This window comes from Drosophila willistoni, chromosome 3R, assembly GCF_018902025.1.
Source record: "Drosophila willistoni isolate 14030-0811.24 chromosome 3R, UCI_dwil_1.1, whole genome shotgun sequence".
NCBI classification, from domain to species: Eukaryota; Metazoa; Arthropoda; class Insecta; order Diptera; family Drosophilidae; genus Drosophila; species Drosophila willistoni.
This window is the reverse complement of record NC_061086.1, coordinates 4,452,195-4,468,645: the sequence shown is the minus strand read 5'-3', so window position 1 is coordinate 4,468,645 and position 16,451 is coordinate 4,452,195. Positions and strand designations below refer to the sequence as shown.

Sequence of the window (16,451 nt, the reverse complement as noted above, 5' to 3'; positions counted from 1 at the left end):
CTTCTGCTGCTGCCGACTTTCATTAAAAACTCTTGCGCGTTTCATTTTTCGCATGTAAATGAGTCAACAAGGACCGACAGAGACCGACTTGCAGTCAAAGTTTTCCATTACTCTTAATTTACACACATTCCGCACACATTCAGTGTGTCTGTCTCTGTCTAATGCGCTTACAAGTGCCAAAAACAATTACAAAACACACACGTCCACACACAACCTGGCATACATTTTCCATCCACACATAGGCACATTTGGCCAGCAGTTTCGAATTACATTTGCCACTGCCACTTGCCACTTGCCACAGCAAAACTTTACTCAGCAAGTTTCATGCATAGTTTGGCTGTATTTCAATTAGAATGAAAACGAAAATTTGACAGCTGCCACAGGAAAACAAATTCCTCAAAGAGGTCCTCCTCGAGTTTTACACAAAGTGAGAAAAATGTCACATTTATGGGCTGAACCAAAATTTTCTCATTTTGTGTTGAAAAACATTTGTAACCCAACTTTTTGAATAAATGGAAAGAAGAAAAATTACATGGATTCCAAACACAAATTCCTAAAAAATTTCAACTTAATGCTTTGTTTATCCAATAAAAATTAACGTAGACTTTGAAATAACTTTCGTATCGATTGCGTTTCAATTTCTCATTAAAATAAAATAAAAATTAATATATAAAAAAAAACAAAATTAATTAATTTATAACACATTGTCACAATTTTTTGAAACTATTACCAATTCCGATTCCGTTTCTTATCCGTAATTACATAACTGGCAAATTCAAATTTTAGCATTCTTGAATTAAAACGAATTATTTTTGGCTTATACATATTTCAAAATAAAACAAGATTCTTATATTTATGAAATTTTTGTTAACACAAATTGTGCATCAGCAGTTCAACAACAAGACTTTAATTTAAAATATAACTGACATTTATGAATCCGAGGATATAATTTTGAGCTTTTCTCCCACCGCCTTCCTTATATGTATGTATATACATCACATAATCCTCTTTTAAGAATGCCAAAAGTCAAGCATATGCCACACATTCTCGATCTCTCTCTCTCTCTCTTTCTCGCCAAGTCAGAGTCGCTGAAAATGAAATTAGTTGACAGCAAGATTGTCGTATCTCAGAGCTTACTTCCTGAAGAGATGCCGGCTAACTGCTTCCCCTCCGCCTTATGCCAAGAAGCCAAGAAGTCGACTCCAAGCTCTATGAAGCTCAACTGGAAATTCAATTAACCCAATTGTATGTCACCTACCACTCGAAAGAAGTTTCACCACCCTCAACTCTAGAAAAAAAAAATGAGAGGCAATGCAATATCATAAAATAAAGCCCCCCAAACTGAAGGTCAAAGCGCATTAAAAAGGACTTAGTTAGGGTGTATAAGCGAAAGGGTTGACTTTCCTTTTGCCATAGAAAGTCATTAAGGCAAAGCTAAAAAGAAAACACACAAAAAATGCAATAAAAATCATCCAGCAAAAAGAAATGAAACACATAACTTGGTGAATACAACAAAACCAAAAAAAAAAAAAAAAGAGAAATTTGCTGTGTGCGCATAATTAAATTTTTTTCCTGTGGTATAAGAGTAAGAAACAACCAGAAAGAATGAGAGGGAAGCGCAAATGGCAACTGAAATGAAATTGAAAATGTTTATGGTTGGCCAACAACAAGAAAAAAATAACCAAAAAGATTTCCACAGACCAAGGACTAATAGGCTCAGCTGCTCAAATTTATATGCCCAAATTTGGTTGCATAAATTTTGCAGACTCTCGACCACTTATGGCCTGTAGTTTTTGGCCAACTAATGAGCCAGCTTTTACACGCTCGAGTGTGTGCGTTTGTGTGTCATGCAGTAACTGGTGGTTATATGTGGCTTGTTAGCGTGTCGGTTAAGTTGTCAAGAAATGGCTATCCAGCTACAATTTACTAACGAGAAGGTAATTCCATAAAAATATAAAACTAGGAAAGAAATAAAGTTTTTATTCAAAAGTTTATCTACTGCAAAAGGGAAATCCTAACTGATCTGCAAATGGAATTTTAAATTGGATTCACAAGTGTAAAAAGTTGAAATAATAAAATAAGTACCAAGCCATAGGATTTAAGATGGAGTTCCTTGTCTTTATTCGAGTGTTAAGCTACTGATAACTCTATGAAACAAATAGTTAACCGCTTAAGAATACAAAATAACTTTGTTTCAGATGTTATATTTTATATATTTTGAAATGTGAATAAAATTGACAGTTTGACAAAACTTATTTTGTCTAAATAAACACTTCATGTTTTAGCTGTGCAAAGTAAACATTTACATCATAAATACTTATATACAAATTTAGCAAATATGACTGGATTTCCATCAGGTATTAGAGCAGGAAAAAGCGTTTTCGACCACATAATAGATTCACATTCCTTGTGGAACAAGAGAGTTTATTTTTTTGTCTACATCGATTTAAATATAAAAATCTGTCATTCCATCTTAATTATAAACAGATTATAATTATTAATAGCTGCAGGGTATCATAAAGTCGATGCCTTAAATTGCTTTTGCTATATTTTTATATATCAGGGCGGCTTGATGCAATTAATTTAATTGGCTTACATGGTCTCATGGCTTAGCAAATAGTCGTAAATCATTTATTATCAAACCAATGTAGGTACATGTGTCTATACATACATATATCCTCATATATATATGCATACATATATCGACCTACTGTGACACTCTCGCATAACAAATTGGTTGTCTTTGAGTTGGCTTTCCGTGTTTGCCTTTGCCGTATCATTTTTCTTTCTCGCTCTTTATTACCTTTACCCAATTTAAGTGCCGTCACCAACTTGAGATGAACAACAAAAAAAATATAAATACCAAAAGATTTTCCCTTCAGAAACTAAACGCAAAACCAAATGAAATGCGAATGAAAACGAAAATGCTAAGTAGCGGCGGTATATGTAAATTGCTTTTAACATCGCCAAAAGTATAAACCAAAGTCCCTCCAGCCAGCTTCAGATTCAAGGAAATGTGTTTATCCACCGGCAGTATGTGTGTTTCTATATACATGTATGTATGTACGTTACATGAATATATCATATTGTATATAAAAACTATAGCCAAAAGACATTACCATCAGCAACATCAGCATTCAAAGCAGGCAGCAGCAGCAGCTTTTCTTCTTTTCAATGGATTTTTTTTTACTTTAACAACACACAAATGGAATATATATATATGGATATATATGCATAAGCCGAGTTGTTGTTAAAATTATGACATTATGCGCAGATTTTTGGTGTAATTTATATTTCCTGTGTTTATGTGTTTTTTTTTTGTTCGGTCCGAATTTTAATGATGAATGAAAAGAGGCAGGACAAATTCTGTCTGTGTGTGTGTGTGTGTGTGTGTGGGACGCTAAAAACGAACGAACAAATTTCCATAAATTCGTGCAAAATAATAATAATAATGCAGAGCAAGGGAAATTAAATTTTCCCTTGGGCAATCAAGTTAGTGAACAGAGAACGCAGAGAGTAGAGTTCTAGGAAAAACGGCAGAAAAATAAAACGTGTAACATTATGAAATGAAAAGTAAAAGTTATGCAACCAACAACAAAAAGAGCAGACCCAGACATTTGTTTTTTTTTTTTTTGAAATGGTCTAATGAGCCTCAAAATCTAAGATGGAAAACTTTCGAAATATTTGTGATTTAAGCCAAGGTTATCCAAAAAAAATCAAGAAACATATGAGAAAGGGACTTGAGGGGCCGAGGCGGCCAAACAAAACTCATTAATGTCAATTGGCATTTACACAACAACAACAATAATAACAACATATAAGACAGAAAAGCTTTTTGCTCAAAAGGAAATCAGCAAACAAAAGCAACATCAATGAGAAAAAGTTATAGTACAAAAAATGTGGAGCAGACATTTTCAAGTTCATATTATTTATCTCATTTTTTTTTCTCCTGTCTAATTTTTGCACAAACAAAAATTGTGCTAAAAGAAAGAAAAACAACCCGCCCACGCACACTCACACACACACACACACACATGGCTAACAGCTGTAACGGTAATAAACAACAAGAAAACTTGTTCTATCGCTCTCCCTTTCTCTCTTACAGCTGTAGCGTTTGTCGCCATTCTCGTGTTGCGCAAGAGATTTTTGTCGCCAAAATGTAGGCAACAAAAAATAAAAACAAGTCTAAAGATAAAGGCAAAGCGCGCGAATGTTGAACATTTCTCTTCTTTTGCCCCATTTTTATACGATTCGTTCTGCTGCTGCTGCTGCAAGCGTTACAGTTACATGTGTCACATAAACACAAACACTCACACTTACACCCAGTAAAAGAGAGATTTGTATGGATAACTGCTAACATAGCAAAAAATAACCCAAAAAAGGGAAATAAACGTGTAATCAACGTGTGTTTGTGGCTTTTATTCCGGATAGTATGTATGTGTTTACAAAGCTTATATGAAAATCAGGAGAAATACCTAACAGTGAGTTCTACAAACTGAAATCTCTGAACACATTATTTGAAATTTACATAATTTATGTTGGTTTAATTAATTTGAATTAAATTCCCCAGAGTCAGAAACAATTTACCAAATGAACTAATTCAAGAAATATCAAATAAAGCAAAGCCATATACTGAACTCAATTTCACACTTTCAGGGCAGCCTTTCCATTCTCTACACCTTCTCGTTCCATTTCTTATTTATCTTTCGGCAAGTCAAAATCCTGGAAACCCAAAAACCTTTACCGCAATCAACGACCCCAAAATGCCGCCAGCGACAGTTGGGTTCACCGCATTTAACACGACAAATTTGTAATGATGATTTTGCAATTTAAAAATTTTAAATAAAAGTGAAATTAGAGCATCAGAGCAAAAGGCCTGAGACAGAAGTTAAGCCCTCAATGAAATGCGATGCCATATACGAATAGGAATGGTAAAGGGTAGAAGAGAATAAAAATAGATTGCCAAGGTGATTGTTAAGCATATTCCTGCACAAATTGAAATTAAATTAATTAGATAGGTCCTGAACAATATGAACTGCTTCCATAACTTAAGTCAAGTTAGGACCTCTGAAACGATCCTTGGCATAGACAAAAGTTTTTGCACATGTGCTATTTAAGCTCCACGGAGCTCGTTTAGCTGATGACCAGACCCGTGGTTAGGCCCGCAGGGAAAATGAGACACTTTCAAGAAAAATAGTAGAAGAAATAGAAACATTTGTCAATGTAACCAGAGCAACCGCATAATTGAGTTATTACACTCACTGACAACAATGAAAACAGAGAGAGAGAGAGAGAGAGAGCGAGAGAAAAAAAAGAACAAGCAGACCCTAGGGCACACACCGTGAGTGTGTGTGTGTGTGTGTGTGTGTGTTGGTGTGCCTGTCTGGGTGAATGTACGTTATGTGACAATTTATGGATACATGGGGCATATCGGGTCGCAATTTCCATGAGCAGAAGGAAAACAGGCACAAAGTGGATATTAATGACAAGTGTGGAGAGCAAAAAGCCAAGACAACAGTTTTTAGCTGTTAACTGTGAGATAAGCTCAAGTTATCCCTATGGAATTCCTCTGAATTTAAAGTGGCGTAAAAAAATGTGGCAAAGTCAAATTAATGGCAAAATTTAACTAAAATGGATGCGTATCGTTTGTGGCTCTGGCTTTAAGTAGGTTACAGTGCGCAGTGTACGCGGTTTCGGGCTCCATGAGAACATTCATTGCAAACATATGATATGATAAAACGCAGACACCTCTAACAGGCCCTTGAAATGGGTTTGTATGGTATTTGTTGCCTAAGTGTCACTCTTTTCTCTATTCTCGCCTCCCACTCACTCTTCGGCACAGAGTCGTTTCTCTTTACTCATCCACACTGGCGGCACATTGTTAGTTTTGTGAAGATGCCGTAGCAGAGGCTGTGGCTGAGGCTGAGTCTGAGGCTGTTGTTGAACTCTTCAGACCTCAAGCTCGTCATGCCCCAATGCATATGTATGTATATGGTACACACACACACACACACACCACTAACTGTCGTTTGCTTTGTGTCAATATGTATGTAAATAAGCAACAAAACAAGTGGTTATAAATTTACAAGGATGCGTCGTCTGCTCCTTCTGATGATGTTATGGAGGCCAAAAGCTGTCAACCAAAAAGTAAAGACATACGCCACATAGATGTAAGCCAGTGGGTTTTTTTTTTTTTTTTTTTTTTTTTAATTCCATTTATTACTCGTACATAACAACTTATTAACGTAACATATATAAAAAAGAATATAATAAACAATAAATTTTAAGCATCACAAATCAAGGAGAGAACAATACAGTACACTCGTGAAGTTAGAGGGGGGGAGGTGGATACGAATACAGGGTCAAACGGGACTACTTTTGGGTACTGCTTCGCAGGGCCCTGGGCGATCATTCCTCGTGCCTCTGACGCTCGAGCCTCCTGAGCTCCTTCATCACCACCGACGCGAAAGTACTGACGGCCTCCCAGGCTCGGGGATTAGCGACCATCAGCCTGGTCAAATTTTCCAGTGTTGCGCGATGCCCCATTGCGCACTCCATGGAGATTCTCGCCGCTTCAAATCTGGGACAATGCAGCAAAACATGCTCGGCGTCTTCGGGTATTCCGCTGCCGCACCAGGTGCATTCGTCCGAAGTTTCGTGGCCGAATCTCTTCAGATACGTCCTGAAGCAGCCGTGACCACTCAGCAGTTGAGTCAGGTAATAGTTTACCTCGCCGTGTTTGCGCAGGACCCACGCGCTAATGTCAGGGATGAGCGTGTGCGTCCACCTTCCCTTGGTCGAGGTGTCCCAGCGCTCTTGCCACCTCCGTATACTATGTTGCCGCGCTAGACTGCGTGTTTCTCCCGGTCCTACTGAGCTACCTCGTCTGGCCTTAGCGACTGCTTCGATGATCGCTGCCTGATCTTCGATCGGCATCATTCCTGCGATAACGAGCGCCGCGTCATCCGAGATCGTGCGGAATGCACTGCAGACTCTTATCGCGCTTAGCCGGTGGGTTGCTTCGAGTCCTCGTCGGTAGCTTTTCACTCTCATGCCGTCGATCCACGCTGGTACTGCGTAAAGCGCCGTCGATGTGGTGACGCTCGAGAGCAGTAGCCGTCGTCCCTGCCTCGGGCCGCGCGTGTTTAAGAGGATGCGCGATAAAGCGTGTGCGGATTTGGCTGCTTTTTCTCCAGCATGTTGCAGATGCTCCCTAAAACTGAGCCTTGTGTCCAGTAGAACGCCGAGATATTTGATAGCCCTCTTGGATTCAATCACAGCGCTGCCCACCCGTACTTTTGCGGATTCCACAGTCTTTCTGCTGCTGATAAGCACTGCCTCCGTCTTGTGAGCTGCCAACTGGAGGCCGGCGGCCTGGAGCCACTGCTCGACGCTTCTAATGGCGGCATTCGAGCGTTCCTCAACTTCCTTGACGGTCTTAGCGACCACGGCAAGGACTATGTCGTCCGCGAACCCTGTGATGTGGGTGCCAGGCGGAAACTGCAGGCGTAAGACTCCGTCGTACATTGTATTCCAGAGTAAAGGTCCCAGCACCGAGCCTTGGGGCACTCCTCCAGACACTGTCCGCACTACTGGGCCATCATTTGTGGTGTAGCAGATGGTCCTTCCTTGGAAATATTGTCGCACACAACTGAGGAGGTAGTGTGGGACTCCAAAATCGGCTAATGCGACTAGGATACGGCTCCATCTGGCCGAGTTGAAGGCGTTTTTTATGTCTAGGGTGGTTACCAGACAGTACTCTTTCGACCCCCCTTTCCATCTAGCACCGGCGATCGCGTCCGCCGCAATATTAACCACGCGTGCAATGGCATCAGTTGTGGACCTAGCCTTCCGGAAACCGAACTGCTGCTCCGCAAGTCCTCCGTTGGCTTGGATGGCTGAGCTAAGCCTTGCGCAAATTAGAGACTCTAGAACTTTACCTGCCGAGTCCAGGAGGCAGATCGGCCTGAATGAAGACGCATCGAGAGAAGTTTTCCCTGGTTTCGTAAGCAAGATTAGGTTCTGCTTTTTCCATCTGGATGGGAACGCGCCTTCCCTCATGCACTTGTTGTACAAGTCCACAAAGGACTCAGCCTGTAACGACACCGCGATCTTTAGTATTTGGTTAGTGATTCCGTCGGGGCCCGGAGCCTTCGCAGGTTTAAGATTCCGGACTATGTTGAGTACCTCGTCCACTGTGCATTCTTCTATTTGTGGGTGAAGCGGGGGATGCAGGACAGGCAATTCGTCCACGATTTGAGGGAAGAGGGTGTCTACTATGCCCCTTACAGTCGGGGCGTCCTTTGGTGCCGGAGTCTTGTCTATATGCAAGCGCTTCACGACAGTCTGGTATGCCTTACCCCATGGGTCCTGCTCTGCGGAGTCGCATAGGGCCAGGAAGCACTCGCGTTTGCTGTCTTTGATCGCCTTTTTGAGAGCCTTGCAGCACTGCTTGTATTCCAGATATAGGTCTGGGAAGGCTAGCGTCCCTCTAGCACGCTGGTACATGCGCCTCGCGCGGAAGCATCTGCGGCGAACGTCGGCGATACTGTCATTCCACCAACAGACTGGTTTGTGGTGCCTTCTGTATGCCTTGCGCTGGGACATACTCTCATCACAGGCCCTCTCCAGTGTCGATATGAAAGAGTTCGCTGCCGTGTCTGCATCTCCTAGGCGTGCATCACGTAAACTCTCCAACACTCTGCTAAACGTGTACAAGTTTAAGGACTCAAACTTGTAGCTTTTCCCGGTGGGAGGCGTTCGCTCAGCTCGTGGCATGGTTGTCCCAACGGTGAAGACAATGGCCTCGTGGTCGCTACCGGTGTAGTGACGCCCAACTTCCCAATTCGACTGTGAAGCTATGGAGTCACTGGCGAACGTAAGGTCGACAATGGATCCTGCACCGGCTCTACTGAAAGTGAATCTTGAGCCGGAATTGAGCAGCGAGACACTGAGATTGCAGAAACACTCGAGCAAAAGGCGGCCCCGTGCGTCGGAGCGAATACTACCCCATTCAGTTGCCCAAGCATTAAAGTCACCGCCAATGATGACACCTTGGCGGCCCCTGGCGTCGACAGAAATGGCGTCGATGGTACATCCAAACCTCTCTAGGGTGTAGCTGGGAGGCAGGTAGCAGCTATAGACCCAGTACCCTCCAATTTTTGCCCGGACGAAGCCCTCCATCTGGGCGACTTCCTCAATTGGGAGCCTGATAGTCCCGCAGGACCAAATAGCAGCCTTTCCGTTGATGTCGGATACCCAGTCGGCGTTCCTCTCCGTTCTATACGGCTCACTGACTAGGGCCAAGTCGTAGCCGCCTTCCCGAACCGTCTGATGGAGGAGATCCTGCGCGACGGCACAGTGATTAAGGTTCACTTGGATGAATTTTAGGCGCATCATTGATGGGCCCGTGGTTGCCTCTTTGTTCCATTAAGGGGGCACCGATGACTGCCCGCAAAGTGGTTCGTAGGCTGAAGGCCCTTCTCTTGGCACAGGAAGCAGGTGGGGTCTTTTAATCCACAGCTCGCGGCTTTGTGTCCTTCCGCTCCACACCTCAGGCAGCAGTTGGACCTATCCACTTGGCTGGGGCACTTCGCCGATATATGGCCAGCCCTGAGACAGCGGTAGCAACGCTTAGGCAGCTCGTCCAGCTCCTTTATACGGCAACAGGACCATCCAACACGGACTTTGCCTAATGCCAGTATCTTCTTCATCACCGTCTCAGCTGCACTTATGACTGCGACTTTGGACCCGGAGAGCCCGCGGCGTAGACTCCTGACAGTACAGCAGTCCTCGTCGACACTTGCTTGATTTGCCAGTGCGACAATAAGGTCGCGAGGCTCAGTCAATTCATCTAGTTCGCGAATAATTGCGTGTTTGGTTGGAGCAAGGACACGTAGTCCGGCTGAATCCCCTAGGACGTGCTTCAGCTCGTCCTTCAGGAACTGCTTGTCCTCAGGGGCCCCCTTTAGCTCGAGTAACAACCCGTCTTTGACGGTGCGTCGAACCTTGACGACTTGCTCACATACGCGTTTGAGCTTATCATCACTGCGCCTCGTTACCATGGCCAAGACCTCGCTGTAGCTGCGGCCCGATGCTGGCTGGACCAAGAGAGCCTCCGGCTTGACTCTGCGAGGTACCCCAGATTTGTGACGGGACGCCCGCGATGACGCACCGACCCGCTGCCACGTACTGGTGTCCTTCTGGGCAGGGTCGTGGGGTTGCTCCTCTCGCTTATCAGCAGGCTGCTGTGCAGACTTCTTTTTTGCATCTTTGATGACCCTTACTCTGGGTGACACTTGCGTCGGCTTGTCCTGTTTAAGTGGAGGGACTGCCTCTTCCGTTTGCTGGTAGCGACTCACGCGCTTGGGAGGCGGTCTACTACAGGATACGCACCTCGGCTCTGTTGTGGCAGGGAGTTCTCGACCGTGGAACATCGCACTGACAACCACGACTAGTTCTTGCAGTCTGGCGACCTTTTCCCTAAAAGTGTTTGTGATGCTGCGGTTTATTTTGCCGCTAGCATCTTTCTCCTTGGAGTAGTGGACAGCAATTGAGTCCAGGAGGATACTCATTTCGTCCAGTGCCTTGACCTTTGGCTGTACCTTCGTTTTTTTTGGGGGTACGTTACCGCCGCTGTTAGGACTATGCGTTGGGGAGTCTCTAGTTCGCTTCGGGGTCGCGTCTTGACCAGTCGCCACCGACAGCGCCACATTTTGAGCCACGAGACTTAAGGCAGCCTGCTGTTCTGGCGCTTGCCCTGTTGGCGGAGGCGTCCGCCAGTGGGTTTGAGTGTGTATGTGTGTATGTTTGTATCTGTGTGTCCTAATAATAATGCCCTCAAGAAAGGACGCGAGAGCCCAAGACTCAATAACAAAACAAAAGACAACAACAAGAACGACAACAAAAACAAATGGAATACACGTAAACATGACCAAAAAGGACTGATGGGGCGTATATGAGTAAATGGAAAAGCAACAGAAGTTAAGATCTATTAACTACAATACAAAAAAAGCTTTAAAGGCCGCCATTCCTTACCCACCTTCCCCTACACCACCTTTCCCTCTCACTCTTTGTTGGTTTTATGACTCGCATCCTTGAAAGTTTTTAATATGTTTATTTATATAAACATCGAGCCACGTTGCCAACGTCAATATTGTTGCTGCTTGTCCACTCTATATTGTATATATATATATATATATATATATCCCCCGCTCTCTCTCTCTTTGTTTCGCTCTTACTTTGGCCATCTCCCTATTTCGCTCTCGCCCTCTCTGTCAACTTTATTACGCTGCTCATAAAATCTCATAAAATTAAAAGCAATTTTGTCGTTTGGAAATGCTTTAGCACTAACTTTAACAAAAGGCAAAAGGATTCATTGTTGTAGTTGCTACTGTTACTGCTGATATTCTTGTTACTCTGCTGAACCACTGTATTTACAGTTATCAAAATGCAATTTTAAAGAGGTCAAAAGGTTGCCGCATTTATGCCAAATGAGTCGTAAAATGCGGCCAAAACACTGGCGACCCATTTTTTGATTAAATATGTTGAAATATGCTGCACTTGGTATGAGATTAGAGGATCTTAAAGGACTTCAGTTCAAGGGCTTTCTTGCTACATTGAAAACTACATTTTCAAGAAAATGGTTTCAGTTATTGGACTTAAATCTTTAAATATATATAGAAAAAGTACCTTTTCCATACTGCCAAGTCAAGTCGAAAGATGTTTAATTTTTCCTAAAAATGGATGGGAAAATTTATAAATGTTTAAATTTGTTTAATAAATTTACCAAATTTGATTCCAAAGTCGATGATAGTCTATGATTGCGTGGTCCACATTGCGTGGGCTGACAAGATTGTTAAACATGGTGCCACAACATGGTGGCTCTACCGCTCAAAGCCTCAGATATCTACAGGTAGTTGTTTATACGGACGGATAGACAGACGATCATAGCTAGATCGACTTGACTATTGATGCTGATCAAGAATTTATATACTTTGTGGGGTAGGAAAAGTGACTTTAATACACCATTTTATCAGTTAGATAATTTTCGAGTTGATAGGAATATTCTCTTAAATTCCAAGTGCTTATAGTGGGCCAAGCGCTTTTTTCCTATTTAGCCCTAAAATTTTTTGTCTCTCATTAACTAATTTCAATCGGATTGCAAACATAATCCATCAAGAGAGACATTGACAATATGTGTACGAGTCTTTGCTTAGTAAGCAATATAAATTAGGCAACATATGTGTGTGATTGTGTGCGTGGGTATGTGTGTGTGTATGCCCTCGTTTAACCTTCATAATTTTGACAATTGGCCTCCGGCAAAAAGCAAAGGCAAAGGCAATTTGCGTGTATCCCAATCATCCGATTCTCACTCCGAAAAACAGTTGTCAACGATTTGGCAAAGAAAGACCAGGATGATGAACGGGGAAGCAAGAGAATGGATTATTTATTTTTAGGCCCATTCAATAATACAAGGCGACACACACACACAGAGACACATAAACAACGATCAATCATTTCCGGGCAATCGGATGACAATGGAAGATGCCGTCGACGTTGCCGATGATTCGTAACACAAGGTGAATCCACTTTTTTTCTCAGCTTTTTTTTAATATCTAAATGAAAGTTTAGATTGTCATGTTGATGAATGGAAATATTGCCGCACGACTGCTTTACGCAGGTAATCAACCATAAAGCCGGAGGCCAATAGAAAGGCCAGAGCCAGGGCCAAGCCAGAAATAGGCAATAGACAAAAAGGACGACCTGAATTGAACTTTGCGCTTTAAACCGAATGGGTGGGCGCTTTTTGGAATTGGTTAATCAAAAGAAACAAAGACCCAAAGAGTTGAATGTAGGCGGAAGCAAGAAAAACGATGGATATTTACATACACATAAACATATAAATATGCATATGTATATACCGTTCAAACGAGTGTGTGTTTGTATAGGTACACTGGATATACATAGGTATGTACATATGTGTAAGCGGGGAGCAACGTGGATGGGATGTTTGTATGTGTTTTTGTGGGTATAATCAATTTTATGGCAATTCGGTTTTTATAGCGACAAAAAGCAGGCGATGCTGAAAAATTTTGCGCCCTAAATTATGCAGAGCTTGGCATTTTCCTTTCCCCTTTACCGTTTATCCTGCCACAAGTGATTCTAAACATGTATGTGTGTGTGTGTGTTTGTTTATATTGGTCTGTTTTGGTGCCTGTGTGTGGGAGGACTTAAACGTGCATGAAAACGATGTCAGCCAACAACAGAATAAACGATAAAGAGAAACAAACTCAAGCAACGGAAGCGCGTGCGTGACAGACGGTAAGTGTGTGTGTGTATATGTACAATAGTGTATGTATGTGTCTATCTCACTTAAACTGTGTGTGGGTGCTAGCTGAACTTTTAAACTAATTTGAAATTTTAATTTAATTAATTTGTGTGCACATTTTTTAATAAAAATGTCTGACAGTATGAGTCGTTTCGGCTCCGGCGCGTTCTGTTCTGTGTGTGTGTGTGTGTGTGTGTTTGTATCTCTTTATGTGTGTTAGTGTGCTTGTGTGTGTGCGTGGAAATTGTAAATGCCGGATACAGCAGCTTCCAGGAAGCACAAAATTAATCAAAGGACATCATACACTCACAAGTTTATTGCCAAAAATTATATAAAAAGCGATTTAACATTACAATTCAATAACCAACAATTGCATAAGGGTAAAGAGGGCGGGCAACTGGTTTTCCTTTTTTCATGTATAAACTGAAAAAAAGTTCCAAAATACTAAAATCAAAAGTAATTTGATACATATCCTTTTTTGCTCATCGAATTATTGAGACCCGCGGAAAGATTGCTGAAATAACATATAATAACTAACATTATAATTATCTCATTAAAACGAGTGCAACATGGCTATATATATTTTAAGACTTCTATGACGTAAATTTATTGGGAAAATGTCATCGACATTCTTAAGTAGTTCCCACAAAATCGTTGTATTTAAAAATAAATGAAAATACTTGTACGAACCGTTCGACTTTGGCAATTTTGTAAACTCAATTTCAAAAATCAATATCCAACACAAACCTCACACATAGAAAACAAGTTGAAAACTTTTAATGAAAACTTACAAACATTTTTCCCATTCTCAATTCGACATCTCTTTTGCAGGCAGCTGCAATTTGCCGGCAATAGAAATGCAATTATGGCAAATTCGAACAAAGACTCGTCAAAGTTCGTTAGAAGGGACCGCAGCAGCAGCAGCAAAAGTGGCAACAACTGGAACAACGGCAGGAAAATGTAAACTGTTAAGCGAGACAATCGTAGCCGACAAAGTTCGCTCAGCTTTTTTTGTAGTGATGCAACAGCCACAAGAAGAGCAACAACAACAACAACAGCAACAACATCCCAACAGCAACAATAGCAGCAGAAAAAAGTTGCAAGAAAAGTAGAAAGCAACCACAACAACAAACAAATATACGCAACATAAATGAAGTTAACAATCTGTCAAATTGCTAAATTATTTCTGCTGTTGACAGCCTTCTTCTTTCTCAATTCCCACAACGTTGCCTCTTTTGCCTTTAGCTCCTATCCCTCTACCAATACCAACAACAACAACAAAGTCACCACCATCGCCACCAGCAGCAGCAACTCCTCCGCCTCTTTCTTCTCTACTCACAATCTATTTCCCACGGCAAGTTCTTTGGGTGTCCTTGTTGTGACAAAGACAGCAACTGATGTTGCTGCAACGACATCACCGACAGCAACAGCTGAGACTACGTGGACTTCCGCTCTGACGACAGCAGCAACAAGACCAACACTTGCCAGCAATTCAATTTTGAGTACAACGGCAACAACATCAAGAATAACACCAAAGCCACGTAATGCCCATGAAGCTGAACGTCAGAAACGTCAAAAGCAAGAGCCCACAAGAAGACAACAACAACAACATCAACGCCAAGAAGAACCCCAACGGCAGCAACAACAAAACCAACGGCAACGGCGACAGAAGCAAAAGCAACAATTGGATGCAGCTGCTCAAAGGGTGGGCGTTTTAATACCTCCTTCATTACACATTGATATGATGCATGTGCAACAGGGTTTCCATCATTTTTTGGACTTCTTTCAACTGCATTTGTCTAATGCCAATGTTGAATTTCTCCCCGATGTTGGTGAGTGTAACAACCCAAAGCGGGAAAACCAAACTAATCCTTGTCTAGCAACACATACATCAATATTTTTATATTGCCCATCTCGTTTACTAGTTAACTAACAACTCCCATTCTCCTATTCTCCACATCTCCCTTGAGGGTTATGAAGATGAATTGACAGCTTAATAACTTTGGGTAAACGTTTGGCCAAAACCAGCAACTGAGCAAAAGGGAAAAGTTTTCATATCACAAGGTTACCTAATTACACCAGAAAATAATTATCCAAAAAACAAACTGACAGAAATCGAAAATTTACCCAATTATAGGGGGTATAAATAAATTGCAACAAAATATTTATATTTAAGTGTAGCAATTGGTTTTATAGGATACTTTGTTGTCAAATGAAAGATGATTGTAAAAAGTTCTGTAGTAGGAAATAATGATTAGATTTCCACCACTTACTAATCAAGTGATTAAATTAATTCAGTCTTTCCGAGGTACCAAAAAGAATAAAAGAGGAGTTAGAAAATTAACGAGAACACATTAATGAAATCAAATTTTAATTTCTCATAATCGCTTTCCGGTTATTTATTTCCCTAGTTGTCCTGATATTTTTTTCCATTTGGGTCAAACCACTTTAACATTTTCGACCTGAGTTATATAGTTTTGACTTCACTCTATGTGAGTCTTGAATCCTACCACACACACACACAGTTCTCTCCTCTCCTTTTCGTATTGTCCCTTTAGGTCTTTGTCTCTATTGCGCAGAAATTTATCATTTATTCTGCAAACACAATTTGCATGTATTATGCACAGGCTTTTTCCCTACTTCTATTTCTTGTATGCTTTTTTGTACGATTTTTCTTCTTGGTTTTTTTTTTGTTTTCATTGCAATTGAAACTAATTAGCGCGACTTTCTAGTGGACACGTCTTGGACTTGGTTGAGACTTCTTCGTCCTGCATTTTACTTTTCGTGTTTTCCCTGGCTAGCTTACAACTTTAATTACATTGCCTTCAATTAGTAGAGAAAGAGGGAGTGAGCAGAGCAGGAAACTTTTTACTTTTCCGCCTCTTGCTGGATATGGTCCTCCGGCCAACGTCTATTTGCCATCATAAATATTTCTTTTTGGGCCGGCAAGTGACAACTTATAATTTCCGCTCTACGAACTTCAACTCTTGACTTTACTTAGTTTTTATTAAAGCCCAACTTTTGCTTGCATAGAAGAACCAGGAAGAATTGAAGTTCCATTGATTGCTCGAGTAGACTTTCTGTGAGGGGCCCAACTAACGAAGCAAGTACGAAAGTAAAT

At 41.6% G+C, this 16,451-nt stretch overlaps 1 protein-coding gene across 1 annotated transcript in view; it reads left to right on the top strand.

Annotated features, from left to right (window-relative positions):
* Positions 1 to 16,451, top strand: part of LOC6650233 — a 71,121-nt gene that overhangs the window by 8,935 nt on the left and 45,735 nt on the right. The window contains exon 2 of the mRNA XM_002072817.4: positions 14,162 to 15,162. Within this exon, the coding sequence (XP_002072853.2) occupies positions 14,481 to 15,162 (682 nt within the window). The 5' untranslated portion in view covers positions 14,162 to 14,480. The remainder of the gene's footprint in view (positions 1 to 14,161; positions 15,163 to 16,451) is intronic.